This window comes from Arabidopsis lyrata (genome assembly GCF_000004255.2).
Source record: "Arabidopsis lyrata subsp. lyrata unplaced genomic scaffold ARALYscaffold_8, whole genome shotgun sequence".
Lineage (NCBI taxonomy): Eukaryota > Viridiplantae > Streptophyta > Magnoliopsida > Brassicales > Brassicaceae > Arabidopsis > Arabidopsis lyrata.
The window spans coordinates 12,634,788-12,656,372 of record NW_003302548.1 but is presented as its reverse complement, the minus strand read 5'-3'; the positions used below and the strand labels follow the sequence as shown (position 1 = coordinate 12,656,372).

General features: G+C 39.0%; 1 protein-coding gene across 1 annotated transcript; it reads left to right on the top strand.

Annotated features, from left to right (window-relative positions):
• Positions 1-11,480: 11,480 nt before the first annotated feature.
• LOC9300036 (serine-rich adhesin for platelets) lies at positions 11,481-13,105 on the top strand. The gene has a single exon (XM_002865663.2). The coding sequence runs from the start codon at positions 11,767-11,769 to the stop codon at positions 12,919-12,921; it is 1,155 nt and encodes a 384-aa protein (XP_002865709.1). The 5' UTR covers positions 11,481-11,766; the 3' UTR covers positions 12,922-13,105.
• Positions 13,106-21,585: the final 8,480 nt, after the last annotated feature.

Here is a 21,585-nt window from a genome sequence, read left to right as displayed (position 1 = left end):
CCTCGGGGAGAGAATACAACTGCAGATGCACTTGCCGCATTGGCGTCAACATCAGATCCTGAGTTAAAGAGAGTTATTCCAGTAGAATGCATCTCGGAGCGAAGCATTCAAGACAGCAAGGAAACCCTCGTCGTTACAAGGTCTCGAGCAGCGGCACGCGACCGTGGCGAACCAGAGATCGAACCGCCACCCAACAAACGAAGAAAGTCAAAGGGATCAAATACATCTAACAAGGAACCCGTTGTCCTAGTTGAAGAAATGATTCCAGAAACGATGTTAGAAACCGAGCCATTACTCGGGGAGAATATTCTTGAACCAAACGAACATCCCGAACCAGAGCCACGGATATTTCATAAAGTTGACCAAATTCCGGCTAAAGACTGGGGGGCTGACTGGAGGGAGCCAATAAAGCACTACATCACGACAGGCGAACTCCCAAAGAATAAATGGCAGGCCAGGAAAATGAAAGTCGTTAGCGCGAAATTTTGCCTATCAAAAGATGCGTTATATAGGCGAGGAGTTAGTGACCCTTACCTATTATGCATTTTTGGGCCCGAAGTCGAAATCGTCATGAGCGAAGTGCATGAGAGATTATGTGGAAGTCATTCATCAGGAAGAACTATGGCTTTTAAAGTTAAAAGAATGGGGTACTTTTGGCCCACTATGATCACAGATTGTGTTAAGTTCGCCCAAAGATGCAAGCGCTGCCAACTCCATGCGCCATTAATCCATCAACCGTCGGAGTTATTCTCCTCCATTTCCGCCCCGTACCCGTTTATGAGGTGGTCAATGGACATCATCGGACCATTGCACAAATCAACTCGAGGTGTACAGTACCTTTTAGTCCTTACGGACTACTTTTCGAAATGGATTGAAGCTGAGGCGTATGTTGGTATCAAGGATTCGGCGGTGAAGACCTTTATTTGGAAAAACATTATATGTCGACATGGAGTTCCGTACGAAATAGTCACTGATAATGGACCGCAATTCATTTCACACGAGTTTGATGCCTTTTGTGCGGACTGGGGAATTAAAGTTAGTTATTCTACTCCAAGATATCCGCAAGGAAACGGTCAAGCCGAAGCCGCGAACAAGACGATATTAAGCAATCTCAAGAAACGCTTAAGTCATCTAAAGGGAGGATGGTATGAAGAACTCCAACCCGTCCTGTGGGCTTATCGTACAACCCCTAGGCGACCCACAGGAGAAACTCCATTCTCTTTGGTTTATGGCATGGAAGCGGTAGTACCAGCTGAACTCAATGTGCCCGGACTTCGTCGAACAGAAGCACCGTTAAATGAGGAAGAAAATTCAGTAATGCTTAACGATTCACTGGATACCATAAATGAAAGGCGTGATCAAGCTCTAATTCGGATCCAGAATTACCAACAGGCAGCAGCCCGGTATTACAATTCTAAAGTTAAAAGTAGGCCGTTCTTCGTGGGAGATTACGTATTAAGACGCGTCTTTGACAATAAAAAAGAAGAAGGTGCTGGAAAACTTGGTATTAATTGGGAGGGACCTTACATTATTACCGAGGTGGTTCGAAACGGCGTTTATAGGTTAAAAGACCTAGAAGACAATCCAGTCAAGCGACCTTGGAATGTGATCAACTTAAAGAAGTTTTATGTTTAGAAGCTACATGCATTGTTTATGTACATGAACTACGATTTGGCTTGATCCCGAAATGGGTACGTAGGCAGCTCGAAAACGAGTTCAGCTATTAATAAAATTTTTGTTTTATTTCTTTATTAAAGGAAGAAGGTTCGGCTATGCGAACATACAAGAGATTGGAAATAAAGCGTTTATTCAAAAAAAAAAAGGCGAAGTGTCCCTCATCGTACACTTCGAACTACGAAATCCTCGTTGACGAGCAGAACACTTCAATTCCTTGACCAGCAAGATCGAGGATTGACATCATGCAGTCCGGAATTCGAGCAAAGTCAGAGATTCCAAGCTCAATCCATTCTCCGGGGTGAGATTCAAGGATGTGAAGATTTCTTGACACCGTAGTAAGCCTGCGTTGCATCCGGTTAATCCTCTTCCGGAGCCTCCTCTTTTCCGACGTAAGCTTCCGGTGTTGAAGTTCAAGTGCCTCTATGAACGCCGTCGCTGTTCCTTGGTCTCTGATTGGGAGATCCCTGATCAAAGCACATGGGGCTCGGATCTGAGATCTCGAGAGGCCGCGAAGTGGGGAAGGCTGCCTGTTTGGCTCATTTGAAACATCTTCATCCATCATTCCGATTCTGGAGAATTCGGGCATAGATTCTGAACAGCGAAGATTGAACTCCATACCTGCTAAAATGAAAAGAAGGATGAGAAGTAAAGGAAAATCGAACCTATAATTTATAGGAACCCCATATCCTTAGCAAGCTGCGGATTTTATCCAAGGAATAGAGTGATTCACGGAGAGATTTATGCCCTCGAATGGATCCTGCATTAAAGGACGCATCTCCAAGAATATTTGGAAAGAAAAGAAAGTTGCAAATATTTCCATAAATAAAAAGGGCCGAAGCCCATTACGAGTTTTCTAAAAAAAAAAAGGAGAAAAGTGAGGAAGTTAAAGAACATTTATGGGAGAGGCTCAGGAACAGGCTCCTTCATCGCCGGTTTAGATTCCGAAGTGGACGCCTTGTTCGTGGCATCCACTTCGGAACGATCTCGAACGCGTTTCCGGCAGTTGCTGGCCTCCTCCTCCAAGTCCTCTTCCTCTTCACTGTCGCAGACAGGGGCGTTCACGGGACCCGGGACTCCTCTAGCGCGGAGATACATCCGAAGCATCTTCGGGATCTCAGCAACGGAGTCAAAGTTCCGCCACTCCCATTGAAAGGGATCGCTCTCCAGGGCCCGTATCTTCCTTTCCACCCGGGCGATGCGAGCCTCGAGCGTCTGCTTTTTGAGTCCCAGCCGCTGCCTCTCTTCACACAAGCAACGGTGCTTGTCGACGACCTAGCATAAAAATGAATGAATAAGGCAAAACGAAAAAGTTTTTAAGTCAAAAAAAAAAAAAAACTTTGAATATTTACCTTGTCGATGAAGTCGCAAGCCTCTTTCTTCTCTTTTGAAGGGAAGTGAAAGACGGCGTGAGGAAAGAGAACGCCAGCCGGTTCAAATCCGTCGCCGGACAAGAAAAGTGGGCTGCCGGGAGCGTTGGGGGCTACTTCTTCGTTTTCCATTCTTAAAATATTTCTCAAGTGAGATTCTATAGTCATGTTTAATAAAGCCTAGAGGTAGGTAAGCCTTTATTTATAATGATTTAGGGTTTGTCTTGGAACCATAAATCCATTAATGGTAGCGTTTCCGAGTGGATTAAACCATTTTTGGAAAATCGAGAAAAGACAATTATCACATTAAAAGACGAGCCGTTCTCTTTAAGAAGGGAAAAAGCAACCGTCGCATTAACTGCAAAAGTTTCTAAGGCCCAAGCCTGACAAGTTTACCGAGTTGACTAAACCCGAAGTGGGGAACTCGCTTTAAGCCGAGCTCAGCTCTCGCATTTTAAAGAGAAAGGTCTGATCAACCTAAAAATCTCGAAAGCATTGCCACAAGGCCACAAAAGGTTAAAAGCGGACTTTGCAAACCCGCATATAATTTTAACCAAACCCCCTTGGGTCACAACCTAGAAAGGTTTAAAAGCCTCCTCAGGCAAATATCTTGTTCAAAAGAAACAATAAAGCCTCCTTAGGCCAAAAATAAGTTAAGTCTTAAAGATAAAGGGACAATCCCCAATTTAAAGTGGACACAGCCACTACGGAGTAATCTCCACCCCGGACTCCGGCTCAGCAACCAAAGTTTCATTCACCTCCTTAATTGGTGCTTGATCAGATGAAGCTCCCTGGCCACCCTCCGCGGTACAACCAACCTCCGGAGTGACCTCTGGTACCATTGGAGCTGCGGGCGGGACAACGTCTTCCGTCTCACTTGGACCTAGAAATAATGATTCCAGTCAATCAAAGGTACAAGGTAAGAAAAAGGTAAGCCACAGGAGCCAAGTGTTACCTGCCCAATCTAAACCCGATTCACTGATAGGAGGTGATTCAGTAAAGAATGCCTCGAAGTCAAGCGGGTTGAAGACCGAAGTGGAAAGAGCTGCTAAGCGACTCCGTTTTTCAGAAAGGTTAGTCGACAGCTCGGTCCTTTCTTGCTCCTCGGAGAAATCTGCTTCATGGATTTGGTCCAGCAGAATCAAGTTGCTTTCGTGCTCCTTGATGTCTGACTCCAAGTCCGACCTAGCTTTCTCGGTTTGCATGAAGCGAATGGCTCCTTGGATCAATTCCATCCCGCGTCCCTTAACTTCCTTTCTGGCCTTCGATGCCGACATTGCCAACTCAGAATCACGCAACTTGGCTAGCGCCTTGTACTTCGCGTCAAGCTCGATAAGTTGGTTATTCAGGGTGTCGGCGGTTGATTCGGATTCGTGAAGTCTACCCTGAACACCAGACAGTTCGTCCTGGAGTTTGTAATTCCGGTCATAGTAGTCTTGCAGTTCCCCCTTTACCTGCGCCAACTCCGACGTCAACCTATCGACCTTATCCTCCAGATCGTGCTTAGAGCCATCAGAAGAGTTGAGGTCAGCCTCAAGAGCTGAGAATTTCTTCTTCCACATGTCAATCTCCTTCTCCCGTCCGATGACCAACCCTTCGTAATGTTCGATCATGTCGTTAAATTCGCTCTGAGCCTGGCATTATACATGAACCAAGGATGGTGAGTCAGTTCGCAGAATGGCAATGCAAAAAAAAAAAAAAAAGAAAACGGAACTAACCCGAGATGAGTGGTAAGCGTGAAGCAAATAGCGTTCACGAATTGCAGGGCGCCATTTGTTGAAATCTGGCAAGATCGAACCCGAACGGGTCTTGAAGCATCGGAAGACGCTGCCTTCTGTCTCCATAGCTGCGAGGAAGGAAGAATTGTAAAAATTGGAATTTTAATAAAGACAAAAAGTTGAAGTATGTAAATCACCAAACCTGAAAGTGATTTGACTTGAGGGACAAGAGCAGGTTTTAACCTCGAGGAAGCATCTCGAGATTCAGAGTCCCCCTTTTTCGGAGACGCACTCCGAGCAGTCTTTCCACTATCAGGCTGGGAGGAGGAAGACATATCAACCGGACGTGGAGGACCCATTGGTTCAGGAGGAGGAGATGATCGAGGTGAGCGGTCAGTCCGGGCCCTCGACTTTTCCCTCTGCGGAGAAGAATCGCTGCGAGAGGATTTGTCTCTCTTCCGGCGAACCAAGTTCTTAATTGGCTCGTTACTAAAATCATCTCGGGGAGGACGAGGTGAATCACGGCGAGGAGATTGAACCCTCCGAGGAGAACGTGAGTCGCGACGATCGCGACGAGGAGTTAATCTGAAGGAAGCGACAGATCGAGCTCCCTCGGTGCTGCCATCATCAACCAGCAAGGTTCTACTGTAGTCCTTCTTGTCTATAGAAGTCGCGAGGAACTTTTTCTTCTCCTCGTAAGCCTCAGCCATCGGCTTGGAAAGCAACTTACGCTTGGCCGCAAGGGCCCGAGATGACATTCCTTGAGTTGAAGGAGGGGGAGGAATTTGGTGAAGATGACCAGGCGGACTCATCCTGAGTCTGTGGTTAGCTTCCAGGAATCGTTCAAGAGTGAAGGAATTCCAAAGGGTTTCCCCTTCAAGAATTATTTTGAAGAATTCGATGAACTCTTCAGATGGGAGGTTGGAAGCGATGAAAGCTGCGAAATGAAACAACGGTGTTAGTCAATAAAGATAAAGAAACAACCGGGAAAGATACGTGCAACCTAATCACTACCGGGTTTCGCAGACCACTTCGAAGGGAGAAAATCAGCGAGATTTCCAATCGAAGCGGGGGTTTTCTTAATTAGAAACCAAGGATGATGCCAATTTTCATCCTTGTTCGGAAGATGTGAAATGATGTTCCTGTTGGCATTAGGATATGCTGAGAAATATCCCGTTTTCTTCGATGAACTTCTCACGCTCAGAAGCTCATTAAGTTCAGCAACTCCGATAACATAACCGGCCTCCGCCGCGATTGTTATAATTCCAAGAATAGTACGGAGAAGATTGGGGGTTAATTGAGGAAGAGCGATTTCAAGAGCCGCTAGGTATAAAATTAGGGCTTCGGGAAGAGGAAAGGTCAGCCCGCAACCCTTGAAATAAATCTCATATACACAGAAGTAACCATCGCGATGGTTTTCTGGAGATTCTGTGGGGGAAGCTATTTGTGCTTCCGCCATAATTTCCGGCGGAATCCGGCAAAGCTCTCTCAATCGCTCGAGGGATTGAAGAGTACAAGTGGACCTATAGTACGGACCGGCAATGTCACCAGGGCGGGTGCACTCGTCGTTACTAGAACGCCTCTCGTCAAAAGACGGAGACTCGGGTCTATCGGAATCGGAAGTCATTGGTAAGAAAGAAAAATTCAAGATCCGGCGAAGAAGGGTTTTGGTGAAGGAACGAAGAGAGAGGTTTTGATTAAAGTACGAAAGTAAAAGAAGAGAGTAATGGTGAAAAGAAGTTACCTCAAGCTAATGATGAAACCGCCTCGAAAGTCGTGTGGGAAGTGGGAAGGTTTTTCCCGTTTTAATAGTAATTAATCAATATACGGTCATAATGATGACAGATGTCACTCGGTTAAAAATGGCTAGTGCCGAAATTAAAGGAGTGATGAGATTTTCGGCGGGAAATCAGAAAGATTCTCGAGCGCAATCTTTGGCCACTTGAGCATTTAAAGTCCTCCGAATTGGAATAACACTTCGAAGAACTTGGGGGGCTAATTGTTGGTGTCGGATCCCGCACCAGAAGTACGAGACCAACCAAAGATTGCCACGTAATCAGGATAATGGCCCATAAAGGATGAAGCCCATTGGACCCGTGAGCTGAAGGGACGGTCGAAGTGGTTGTCACCATTTCGAGAATCCGAAGTGACTTCACTGTGACACGAGTTCGGTGTAGAAGACACGGGTAAGTCGGTTCAAGGACACTTGGGCCAAAAGAGGCGAGGCCCATGAAGATCAGGGTCAACTCAAATTCAAACGTTGAGCATTAAAGCCGAAGAATCAAAACGGACACATTTAAGAAGAAATAATTGTATTTAATTACTCATTTTAAATGTCGTTTAGCTATGTATAAATATAGAGGCCAATGGCCATGTAAAGGGGATCTTCCTCTCAAGAGAGAAATAATATAGCAATTTTCGCATCAATTTACAAGTTCTTACGTGTTCATTTTTGTCCCTCAAGAATAATCTTTCCCACTTAACAAAATACTTGAGTGTGTGAATCCGACATCCACAGGCCGTCCTTGTAGTTCTTCTGCCACATAGCTGTCCGAAACCAGTGACACACATAGTCCTCAACCTCAAGCTTCTTCTCTAAGATGACTCCATAAGCATGCTCACAAGGAATGCCACAGACTTGCCATTTCTGATAAGTACAAGTCCTATCAGTCAAGCTTATCCTATGAGTATCTAATCCTCTGGTAGCTTCATACATGTCATTGGTGCTTCTTCTTATATTCATCTCTGAAGCTTTCTTGTGTTCCTTGGCAAGAAACTTACCAACATATGGCGTGCATCTCCCATTATGGTCACTAGATTCCACAGATCTCTTGAAGATTCTGACCATTGCAAGTCTCCTAATGGTCTCCAGCATTGGCACAAATGCTTTGTCTCTAGCCTTTACAATGGAGTTGTTGAAGGACTCGGTTGAATTATTCTCTACATCTTCACAGTAGTTTCCTTGCTTGTAGAATGCCCTGCACCAAGTTCTTGGTTTTGACTTGACAACATCACGCCAAACTGCCGCATTGTAGTTGTAAAGCTCAGTCATGTGAGCTTCAAAGCTGCTCTCATTGTAGCTCCATGCCACATCCCAAATGTACTTCTTCATCTCTTTATCTTTTCCATGATTCTTCTTCAGATTACCATAGATGTGTCTCACACACATTCTATGCTCTACTTTTGGTAGCTCTAGCTCAACTGCTCGGATCAAACCCTGTAAAATAAAGAAATCAGAAGCTTATTATGTCATGAAACAGAAATAATAAATGCTTAAATGTGAAGAAATCTGAAGCTTATTACCTTTTGACGATCAGACACTATGATGTAACCATCACCATCCATTAGTCCCAAATCATCTTTCAGCTTCCTCACAAACCACACCCAATTCTCTATGTTTTCTACTTGAACACACCCCCATGCTATTGGGTATATAGCATTATCAGCGTCTCTACCTAAAGCAACCAGCAGCTGACCTTTAACCTTTCCTTTGATAAAAGTTCCATCCACTCCAATCAATGGCCTACAAGTCTCTTTCCATGTTCTCTAATCGCATTAAAACAGACATAGAACCTATTAAATACCTCTTGTCCTGCATCATTTGTCACAGTCTGCACTTCAACAGTTGAATATTTGTTGGAGTCTCTTATCTCTTCAGCATAGTCTTGAAGCCTAGCAAACTGATTATCATTTTCCTCTTCTATCCATCTCAATGCTTTTCTCCTTGCAGCTTGACATTGAGGCCTGGAAACTGTGATCTTCCATTTCCTTTTAATGGTTTCTTCAATTTTCATAGGAAGAAAATAGTCGGGTTCATCTCTAATACTATCTAGAAACAACCTAGCAATAACAGGAACCTTCAACATCTCACAATCTCCATTCGGATTACATGTGTGGACATCCTTGTACACGTTAACTCTCCACTTAGAACATTTCTTCGTGATTGCACAGTATATCCGCCATATACATCCATCCCCATCACATTTAAATCCAAGCTTCGTTTTATCATACCTGTATTTTGCGATGTTGCAGCCTGTCTTCAAAGCATGGTCGAGAACAGCTTCTTTAAAAGCAATGGCACTGAAGAATGTCTGGTGATAGTACAAATTCCCACCTCCGCCTCTAATGTTGTCTCGTTTTCTCTCCCGAGCAGCTTCGTCTTTTTCGTCTTCCTCACTGTCTGGATACTCATCATGTAGAATCGAAGGTTCGTCTCTAAACTCCATTACAGCCTTCTCGATTTCAAAAGCATCTCGCTCCCTTGGGTCTTCATCATCGGGTACATTATCAGGTCCATTATCTCCTGGATCTCCTTCCTCTTGCGGACCAACTCCAGTAGCCTCCGCATGAACGACGAGAGCATTCGTATCAAGCTCATTCGAATCCATCAATTTGGGGATTTTTTGATTCTAGGGTTCTAAGGTTCAATTTGGGGATTTTTCGTTTTTAGGGTTCTAGGGTTTGATTTGGGGAATATCGGGTGTAATGGATCTAATAATCGGGTTGGTTTCTGGGTAATTTCGGTTTAATTTCGATGTTAAGCGGTTAATGGTGTGACCGGCACAGTAAACCGAAGATAAACCAAGAAATTTGAAATTTTGGAGACTGAGGTCTAGAACTTTCGATTTAGGGGGAAACTGGAGTTTAACTTTCGTTTTGTGTGGACTGGAGACGAGACCCGAAATCTGTGTTGTTATGGTACTATATGAAACTTACGGGGGAGGACACAAGTCGTTCACCCAATTGGGAAATATATAGTTCGTACTTCGTAGGTAGTGTGCTCTCAAGGTGGCGTGACATCTTTCCCATCTCTTTCCCTATGTTCTTTAGAATAAGACAAAACAATTTCGGAGTCTCCTCTTATCCATCCAACGATCCTTATTGCAAACTGGGCAATAATCACCATTGGATTCTCCGTTCGGCCCATATTTGTAATGTATTGATTTTCACAATCAATAGCAATTTTACTGATCGAGTCAATTACTGAATTACGAATCGAAAAGAGAAATGGAGTGAAGGTGCACTTTAGAGAGTAATATAACTAAATAAAAAAATTATTTTTACAACATGCACTAAGTTTTTATTTATTTAATATATAATTAAAAAAATCCTAATTAAAAAATAAGAAATGGAACATCGGACTACAACGGTGTACAAGGATCAAAATTAGCCGGAAATGTAAAATGCCCACAAAGTATTATCTGACACCAGTTAGATATTTCAAATGACACAAGTTACCCAAGTGACATATTCAGAAAATCTAGGTAAAACATACGCTTAACCTAGATAAAAATACAAGTTTACAGATGATGAACTTGAAAGATAAAATTCTATAATACACAAGAAATTCTAGAATCAACTAAAAAAGAGAAAATCAACAAAAACAATAATTATAAGATATCTTTTTTACAAATATCTAGGACTTCTTTATATAGATAAATTTGAATTATTAAAAAGGAAACAAATTTAACATTAATAAAACAAATAAACAAATAAAAACCATGTGAAAAGAGAAAACTAATAAAAATTACCAAATTATTAAACAGAAAATAAAACTAAATTAATTAAAACTCTAACGATTAAGTTCTAAATCTGATCCGAAATTGTAAAATACTCGAACGGAACTTAAATTTCTAAATTCGAAATATCCGAACACCGAAATATCCGATCGGAATCCGATCCGAAGATCCGAACGTCCATACCTACACATAAGATAATAATCATCTAAAAAGTGGAAATGTATTTGGGTATCAAGATTTTAAAAAAGAAAAATGTTCAACCTACATTATTAAGTTATCAAAAAGAAAAAGAAAAGAAAAAATAAATTCCACGTCTGAACATTTCTTTTACATGAATACTAGTGTAGCTAGTTTAGCTTTGGCTATATAGCCTGTAGCAGGTCCGGAGATTTACAGCAACAAAGAGCATTCAATAACAATAATGAAAACCAAAATAGTAGAAAAAGCCACGTGGATGTATGGTTACATTTACACACTAAACCATAAACTTTTTTAGTCCCATCCCAAACATGATTTTTATTGAGAAACCAAAAAAGATTAGTCTTAAAAAAAAAAAACCTTTTAGAAGATTTGAAGAGCTAAAAAAAAGATCGGTGATATTTGAGAGATTGGGCCTCTCTCCTTGTCTTGCTTTCCTGAATTTGTTTAGATAAGATTGTCTTTTGATGATTTCTAGTTAGACATTGTTGGACGTGGCAGTCGTCATAGTCGTATTCGGAAGCGTGCTCGAGGTTCTCTCAACTCATAGGTTTTGCTTGCCGGGTTCTGAAGTCTTTGTTTCTTGGTTTCGAGAGATCAGCTCTCATCGTGATAGGAGAAGGTAGATGTTATTTTAGGATTGGCCGCGGGCATCCTAGGTAAATCTCAATCGCAGGTACTTCAGAAGAAGTGGTTTCCTTGTATTCTTTTGTCTATTGGTTTTCTTAAGGTTTTTACCTTCTGCTTCTTTCTTAGTTTATGGTTTCGTTCTCTTGCGTTGTCGGGTTGCTATATTTGCTTTGTATTTCCAGTGTTTTAAGTTCGCCTAGTTTCCGGAGATATTTATGTCGTTCGCCGGTTTATGCTTCCCTCTTTTGGGCTTTGGTTTCCGAGGATATTCAGTATTTCCGCCGGCGTATATAATCTCAAAATATATCTTTTTATGTTTTTATATATAAATCAGATGACAAAAAAAAAAAAAAAAAGATTTGAAGAGCTATAGAAAATAGATTAAACCCAAAACACACAAACACAAAAATAAAGAAAAAGCTCTCATTAGAGAAATAGGCCACAAACAAGTCAGTATCCCACGTGCATCTGGGAACTCGACCCCTCTCTCTGCCACAACCCACTCTCTTCTCTTCTCCTTCATTTCTCTCTTTCTCCACCAATCTCTCTTTCTCTCTCTCAAAAGCAGAGAACCAAAATAATAATACTCAAAGCTCAAAGCTTTCTCATCTCACACACACAGAAACAGAGGAAGTAAGTTTTGGTTTTTGGTTATCAATGGTGGAAGTGAAAGATCAAGATATGGGTGATGGTATGCAATGTATAAACCATCCATTTACTAAAAACCCAGGTGGGATCTGTGCCTTTTGTCTTCAAGAAAAGCTTGGAAAGCTTGTAACTTCATCTTTCCCACTTCCTAAACACCTCTCTTCTTCTTCAACTTCTTCTTCTCCTTCCTTCAGATCTGACTCTGTTGGTAGTACAACCACTGCCTCTGCAGCTTCTCTCTCTCTCTCCGTCTCCGGAGCAACAAACAACAACAAGCTTCCGTTTTTGTTAGCTAAGAAGAAGAAGAAGATGCTTACTGCTTCTTCTTCTGCAACCACGGCGAATATTGTTTACAAGAGAAGTCAATCTACGAGGACGACGAAGACAACGTACGGAGATTCAGATTTGAGCCCGAGAAAGAGAAATGGGTTTTGGTCGTTTCTTCATCTCTACTCTTCAAAACACCATGGAAGCAGTAAAAAAGTTGGAAACTTTCATCAACCCACAAGCCAGATTGAGATAAAAACAGAGTTGACAGAGACTACAACAGTGGGATCTTCGTCTTCTTCGTCAGCTTCTTCTTCAATGTCAAAGAGAGTTGTTGGTGGGAGTAATAGTAACAGAAACGGTATTGATGTGATTGTTGAAGAAGATGGAAGTCCTAACATTGAAGTAACACCAAGTGAGAGGAAAGTGTCAAGATCTAGATCTGTTGGGTGTGGAAGTAGAAGCTTCTCTGGTGATTTCTTTGAGAGGATCACTAATGGGTTTGGAGATTGTACTTTGAGAAGAGTTGAGTCACAGAGAGAAGGTAATAATAACAAAGGTAACAAGGTTAGTAGTAACCCTAGTAATGGTGTGAGAGAGATGGTGAGATGTGGTGGGATCTTTGGTGGGTTTATGATAATGACGTCATCGTCTTCTTCTTCATCTTCATCATCATGGGTATCATCATCATCAGCTGAACATCATCATCATAATCATAACATGGGTCATGGTGGAGGAAGGAACAGAAGCTGGGGATGGGCATTTGCAAGTCCAATGAGAGCATTTAGTTCTTCTTCATCGTTTGGTAAAAGAGGCCGTACAATTTCAGATTCTACAAGCAAGAACACAACTCCAAACTTGGGTGCAATTCCTTCTTTGTTGTCTGTCAGAAGCTGAATAAATTAAAAACTTTGATCTTTGTGTTTCTAATAAGTTCTTAAACGAGAAAAATACATTAATAATTAGTTTTGTCTTTTCATCAATGTGTTTATCTTTTAGGTGTTCTTGAAATATTTGTTGATGATCTTTTTGATAAATCTTATTAGTATTGTAATGTCACACCACTACTCTTCTATGTTCATCATCATCTTTTGTCAAACAACTTAGGATATTTTTTTATGTGTATTTGTCTTTTTCTCTTTTGTTTATTTTATTATTTGTTTTGTTTCCTATATCTCTTTGAATGATCTAATGGTAAATACATTGGTTTTTGTTTGGTTTTTCAACAAATATCATGTGATTTTTCATTGATAAAATTCGGTTCTATATGATATCACTTATGAAAAAACACATCATTTATTCATGTTTTTGCTAAAGCTTGGCTTTTTGTCAATTTTGTCTATTTTAGAAACTCTATTTACTTTCTCTAATCTCTCTTAGAGCCATGTGTCTAGCTTTATGTTGTGATTATGATGTGTGTTTTAGAAGTATTAATTAAATTAGTAACCAAAAACCAACTGGAAAAGCCAGTCAAAGGAGGAAATTTTTTTATGAGTTTGACTGGCTTTTAAGTGTATGTTTTGTGATAGATGAGTGAATCAAAAGGCACATGCCTTTGCACATGCATTATGATTCCATGGTCCCCAAAAAAACTTCAATTTGTTTTTCTTTTTAATTTTATGACCCACAAAATTAAGGCATTAATAACGGTTGCATTGCTATATACATCACTGATCACCTAATCTTCAAAAATCAATACAGTGCAAATTTGGTTTCACATCGATATTGTTAAGTAGATTAACGACAAAAAGACTCAGAAGATTTGTTATTATTACATAACGTGTTGAAGAGGACATGAAAGGGGTCCATGAGATGGAAACTACACATATCAAGGATTCTGCAAAGCCAAAGAGACAGGGCAAAAAGGTCTCATTATCATTTACTCTTTCAATTTTTATTTTATTTGTTTGTATTTTTTTCATGTGGATTCATCAATGTACCAAAGACCAAAACTATGTATAATATAAGATTATTTTAAAGTTGATCATGTGTTGATAGATCAATTTTAGTTGGATCGTTTAAGAGATCAAGATCTCAATAAAAATACTAGGCATGTTCTTAACTTGCTCCATCTTTTTAGAGCCACAAACACTAGCATGGAAATGTTATAACTATATTAGAATCATTAAAACATGGAAATACAAACGGGGGTAAAATAAATAAATAAGGGAGCCAATGAATCAAAATTTGAGAATCTAACCCAAGCAAAGTTGTGCAATAGTAATAAGATCATAATCTTACGAAAGGATATTGTATCCTTCTGACTTTAGTGTGCCAGAGTTCCATTTTTAGTTCAAACTAATTTGTTTCAATTGGAACCACTTGAACTTTTGGATTCCGGTGGGAATAAAATCGTGGTGGAATTGCGGGAAACTCCTGCCAAATGATCTACGAAATAATCGGCATTGGTTTGTAACTATGTTTTTGAAAAATCGATGATTGATGCTAATCTAAAAAAGAAAAAAATCTCAGGATTATGATTTTAATAAAAATTTAAGTATTTTATTCAATGCAAATTTCTGAGTTTGAAAATGCATTTGTAAAATACATAAAACAATTTTTTTATTTTATAAAATAAATTTTCAATTTTTCTAAATTTGTTTTTTTTCTTCATTTTTTTTTCCCGAAAATAGTGTTGTAGTATAATACAAATGCACGTTGTCTGAGTTTGGCTTATACATCTACAAATGAAATGAAACGATCGAAGTCGTAATCTGAAAGAATCACGGCCCACTATTCGACACTCGCTAGAGTGATTAGTAGGAACACAACCACTCATTATTACAATAAATTCCGAAATTTGCGCTCATAACAAATAGTATTTCAAGTTCATAGATTTTTGATATCGCTACTAGACCCGGAAAATTTAATGGTTTTTTGCCAACCCAGCTAATTCAATCATGGTGTGACAAGAACATGTTGGGTCTACAAATACTATTCATGATGGGTCAAACCCATCCATTTAATACCTCTATGACTTCTTCATGCTCATGTGTTGCGTTGTAAGTTTCGTCGATTGTTTTCATAGTAATTGCCAAAGCGAACCAGAATCTATTGTGTCTGTAATTTCCAAAACCTACTTGTCATTAATGAGGCCAATAATCTGAAACGCAAAATGTTCTGCTACGTCTATTAGAATGACATGCATTTTATTTTATTTTTATGATGTTTTTGTTTTTTGAATACGAAGAGGTTCGGAGCCAAAGCCCGTAATCCTCTATACCCGAAACCACATCATATAATAATGACATGCATTTATATTTCTATATTTCATCCGTTTTATAACATAAGTAATGTTTTAGAACACTTTTTTTTTGTTTCATATTAGATGATGGTTTCAACTTTCAATGCAATACTAATAAATTTATTTTATTGATTTAACAATATATATTATGGTGATTGTTTTATCATTAGTTAAATCGTGTTTAAGTAGATAATAAATGATGTTTAATTTTAAAAATAAACAAAAATTAAATTCTTATGCTGAAAGAACTGTGGCTCTCATTAGCGTTTATTTTTTTTAGACAGTAGATAAACATTATTTGAAAAAATAACACGATTTCTTTTGTTAAAAACCTTAAGATAAGTTTACAGACTCTATAGTTTCTTTTCTTTTTTCATTTTGTAGGTCGATTTTTTTATATATAAATACATGCTCTCATATGAATAAATTAAAGAAATACATCATTTTTGAAAAAATCATGTTTCTTTTTTTTTTTTCATCTGTCATTCTTGCTTAGTTATAATGTTGAATCTTTTGGAAATCAAACCATTTAAATAAAGCTTAAAGAAATACATCATTTTTTTTAAAAATCATGTTATTTATTTTTATTTCATCTGTCATTCTTGCTTAGTTATTTACCATTTAAATAAAGCCCTAATAACATTGATTTTTATCCGCTTTTTTTTTTTTTTGTCATCCGAAATTAATTAGAACTCAAAAGAGCCATTCCTGTGGAATGTTGTTTACAAATGTGATATGAAGCGGTTCTGTACGAATTTTTTGTGCCAGATGATCCGCTTTTACATTAGCATTGCGAGAAATTAAAGATAAATAGAATGATGAGAATTCTTTCTTGTCGCTCTGAAATTCCTCCAAGTACACTGAAAACGCCGGCCATTCGGTTGGAGAAGACACCATCTTAACCAGATCAGAACAGTCTGTAAGGAACTCTACTTCTTGATTATCTGCACCTATCATACACTTCATCGCCCAGAGAAGGGCCTCGAACTCGGTATGTAACGGAGATAAACTTCGACGGAGATTTGCAGCTCCCATGGTTGGCGGCTCTCCGTTTGATGATGTACAGAACCATCCTGTACCGGAGAACTTATCACTTTCTTTCCACGATCCATCCACAAAGCAACGGTACCCTGAATAATTCGAGTCAAGTGAAGTATTCCCCACTCGAGGCCGATTTACCAATTCTACAGTACCATGCGTTTCATGATGAAGCTCAATTTGGGCAGACTGCCACAATTGTGCTTCTTTTTCCGCTAACCGTAATACCTCCAATGGATCTTTATCAATATTTTCAAATTTTTTTTCATTCCTTGCTTTCCATATATACCAGATAATCCATGTAAAGGCTGAAGAGTCAAAGTCCGAAGGTATTCTCCAAAATAAATGGTCCAAATTCGCAAAGATAGACTCCGTTGGAAAAATTCTCATTGATGTAGGAATCTGAGAGTGCCCAAACTTGTCGTGTCGGGTGGCACTGAAAGAGTGTATGATTGATTGTTTCCACTGGTTCGCCACATCTGGCACAACCTGTATCACAATCGATTCCTCTTCTCCGTAAACTTTCCGTAACTGGTACACAACCCGTTAAAATTTGCCATAAGAAATGACGTATCTTAGGTGGACAATGCACTTTCCAAGAATGTGCTTTTAACGGTTTGATGTCTGGACCAATCAATGAGAAATTTGTCTCCAAATTTCCTAACCGTGCGGTATGATATCCCGATTTGACTGTATATTTTCCGGATTTTGTGAAATGCCAACCCAGTGTATCCTCCTTAGTTGGCGCACCCACCGGTAAGGCACTTATGATGGCGATATCTTCTGGATCAAAGATCTCCTCTAGGAGAGCAATATTCCAAAAATTCGACCGACTATCTATAAGATTGTTTACTTTTAACAATGGGTCAACAAGTGAACCATTACTCTTTGCTGGTCTCGGGAATTGAGCTGGAATCCAGGGATCCTCCCAAACTGAGATGGATGTCCCCGATCCGACCCTTTTAATAAGTCCTTTATTAACCAGAGATCTAGCTAAACAGATACTACGCCATCCATATGATGGAGAGTATGATTTAATATTTTCCAAGGGATTGGATTTCCGAAAATACCGCCCTTTAAACACCTTCGCAAAAAGGGAATCTGGAACCGTAATCAACCGCCATAATTGTTTAGCTAATAGGGCTGAATTAAAATCGTCTACATTCCGAAAGCCTAGCCCTCCTTCCGATTTACTATTGCACAACTTGTTCCAAGCCATTAAGTGCATCTCCATTTGAACTCCACCAAAATTTAGCAACCGCACTAGTAAGTTTAGAAGTAATTTTTTTCGGAAGTCTGAAGCACGACATAACATAAGTTGGTAGTGCTGCAGCTACCGATTTAATCATCACTTCTTTCCCACCTTTCGATAGAAATTTTGCCGACCATCCGTTAATTCTTGTTTGCAATCTATCTTTGACAAAAGAGAAATTTTTTGTTTTAGATCCACCCAAACTCTCTGGTAGACCAAGATAAGAACCCATCCCACTGATATTAGTGATTCCCGATTTGATTTCCTCCTTGATATCCTCATCTACCTTATGTCCAAACTGAATCGAGGATTTTAAAAAATTAATCTGCTGTCCGGAGACCGCTTCATATTTCTTTAAAATCCCCAATATTACCTCACATTGGTCCTTATTTGCCTTACAAAAGAATAAGCTATCATCCGCAAATAACAGATGTGAAACCGAAGGGCTTGCATTTGCTATCTTAATACCCGTAATTAGTTTTTCCCTTTCTGCTTTCCGAATATTCGCAATTAGTACCTTTGTACAAAAGATGAATAAATAAGGAGAAAGCGGATCCCCTTGTCGTAATCCCCTTTCTGGTACAATTAGTCCTCTAGGTTGCCCATTAAGGAGCACTCTATATTGAACTGTTGTAATACACCACATTATCCAGGTAATCCATTTCTCACAGAAACCTAATGTTCTTAGAACCTTCTCAACGAAAATCCATTCTACTCTGTCATAAGCTTTACTCATATCAGTTTTAATGGCCATGAATTTTCCTTTACATGTCGGGTTAGTCCTCAACCCATGAAACATCTCTTGTGCAATAAGTATATTATCCGAAATCAATCGTCCTTCGACAAAAGCTGATTGTGTTTCCGAAATCAGTTTTGGTAAAACCGTTTTAAGTCTTTGACAAAGAATCTTCGATATAATTTTATAGCCCACATCACATAGACTAATAGGCCATAATTCCGTCATCCGTGTCGGTCTTTCCGTTTTTGGGATCAGACAAATGTTTGTCGTATTTAACCGTTTATCAAAAATTCCATCCTCTAAAAAAGAATTAACCAGAACAAGAAGATCTGATTTAATTGTAATCCAAGCCTTTTGGAAAAATAAGGCTGTCATGGCATCGGGCCCTGGCGATTTCTCTGGATGTATCATAAACAAAGCTGTTCTCACCTCACTCTCCGTAGCAGGTGCCGTTAGAAAATTATTAACATGATCCGTAATCAGACTTTGAATTTCAGCCAGAGACTCCTCAAAAGCCTCGGGCTTGGTTGTAGTAAACAAATCCTTAAAATAAGAGACCGCTATATTTTGAATATCTTTATCTTCCGCAGACCAAATCCCGTTTGCATTATGCAACCCAGTAATCCGATTCCTTGCCCGTCTCTGTTTTGTTAGAGCATGAAAGTACTTTGAGTTATTATCTCCTAGTTTCATCCAAGAGCACCTACTTTTTTGATACCAGTACAGTTCCTCATCTCGATAAGCTTCTTTCAACCGTAATGTTAATTCCGTAATCTCCTCCCTTGATCTTCTGTCATCCCTCTGTGCCACAAATAATTCCGATTTAAGTTCCTCAATTGTTTGCCGCCCGTAAGGAGTTAGTTCTCTCCTCCATTGCGAAATTGCCCGCCTACAGTTATTCAACTTTTCCACGAATTGTCCTGCTCCTGATTCAGATTCCGAATTCCAACCATTTGAAATTGCCTCCATTAAACCATCCTTTCCAATCCATCTCTTATCAAACCTAAAGATTCGTTTTCCACGTGGTATCTTATCCAATAGCGTAGCTACCACCGGTGAATGGTCGGAAGCAACCATTGGTAAATATTAAACGAAAGAGTTGTAGAATAATTCATGCCAATCTTCATTCGCTAAAGCTCTATGCAAACGACACCGTATAGGTTTTTTATCCCGCCAACCCCGCCAGGACAACCAGTCTCCGATGTATGGAAATTCCAAAAGGCCGCAATTTTGAATCATAAAATTAAAAGGGATAAACGAAGATGCATGTCTTAGAGTACCACCTCTTTTCTCATGATTTCCGGTTAACTCATTAAAATCACCAATTAAAAACCAGGGTGTATCCCTAGTCAAACCAATCCGCGTTAACCGTTCCCAAACTTGATCTCTATTTTTTGGAACCGGGTCACCATAAACAAAAGTAAGATGAATTGTTTTCCCTTTTACCACAACTTTCACATCAATTAACCGATTACTTTCATAAACAATAGAAACATTAAAATCATTGTTATAATAAAGAGCTAAACCGCCACTACAACCGATAGGATCAACCGTTTTTAAATTTTTATAACCAAAATGACCGAGAAATTTTTCCATAAAAAAAAAGATTGTTTTGTTTCTGAAAGAAATAAAAAATCTGGCCGATGTTGTTTCTGGAAGATTTTTATCCGCTTTTACTATTGTTTTAATAAGTGTTTATTATGATCTTAGTGTTTTTCCACCATTTGTGGTCTCAAAACTCTTAATAGGTTTTCTAGACAAAAAGAATGCAAAACGCAAAACATACATTTTGGAAATAAAGACATCTTCTATCTCTAAAAAGTTCAACATTCGTTGGGAGATTGGAAACTAAGACTCTTTCTCATGTTGAATCTTTTTGATTTGTTTTTTTTTTTTAAATTATATTTTGTATACTGTATATAATGAGACTACTAACTAACTTTCTAGGGTATAAATAAGAAGGAATATGTCGGAATAAATAAATAAGAAAATGAGAAGATTCCGAGAAAATTTCAGAGAATTTGAGAGAGATTTGCTCTGATACCATATTAGTGTTTTGATGAAACCCAAATTTTCTCATTAGAATGATCAAAAGGTTGTTACAATGTTTATATACAATAACAACAAATTAAACAACAATGAACCGAGATTACATCATAATTAGAATTATAAACTGGACATTCCAGAGCCCGGATCAAAACTGTGACTATATACACGTTAATATGGTTTGCCATTTTAACATTCCAAAATTAAAAATTTCTATCAAGAATCAAGAAGAACAGGTCGGGATCAAATGCCTTCGAGAAGTGTATTATTATACTATGGTCTATGGCATAGATGATAGAAAGAAAAATGGTAAGGTTCAATCTCGTTATGATAGTTTTTGGCGTCAGTCTCTCATTCTTCATTAACATCTCTAGCTCACTTTACTAACTCCTTTGCTAGGAATTTATACAAACGGAATTCAATCCCCTTGGGAGAGAAAGAAATACCCTTCCTCAAAGAAGCCTATAGCCGATTTTGAGAAGGTGAATGCTTTCTTGCTTCTTTCAAATTCGACGTAGTTTTTTTCTAGTTGAAATTAAACTTATTTTAATTTTTGCTGCATGCACTTAGATTTTGACATACTGTGAAAGTTCAGGATGCTGAAGAAAACAGATTCTTGAGAGCTTTGGTGAAGAGATATGACTTTTATTGTTTTTAGTTTTTACTGATTCATGAATTGCATCCCTTAAACGTGCCCATTAATTTTTTAGCTGATCTTCGTGTTGCAAATAGTTTCCTCCTGCATCAGTTTCTCTTGGATTTGCTTTGATGCACAAATATGATTGGTTTATGAGAACTAAAAACATGATGTTATAGGAAAGCCTGAAAAAGGAGCACAAAAGGATCATTCTTTGGAATTTTAACGCAAAATATAAAAAGATCAATATTTTGGTGTTATACACACCAGTAAATCTGTAATAAAGAAAGCAAAATACGACCTTACTTGAACAGGATCAGTTCTAAATGTGATCTATTTTATGTTTCTTACGTTGCAACATTCTCCTGCTAGAGTTCATAAGTAGTAGTATTCTTTGGTGTTTAAGTTTTTAAAATGGGAGCAGAAGCAACATGAAAATAGCAACAGAGAAGTGTGTTTGCAAACTCTGTTCTTTTAGAAGATCTTTTAGATGATGCAACTTGCTCAAGTCATGTGGATGTATTTGTGCAGTTATCTGCTGGTAAAAAATGTTCCTGTTACAAGCGGTGACATCTGTTTATCTTTATGTTCACAACCTATCAAAC

Bases quoted from the DNA above. Each gene is read 5' to 3' on its own strand.
- LOC9300036 (XM_002865663.2), top strand. From the start codon at position 11,767: ATGGTGGAAGTGAAAGATCAAGATATGGGTGATGGTATGCAATGTATA.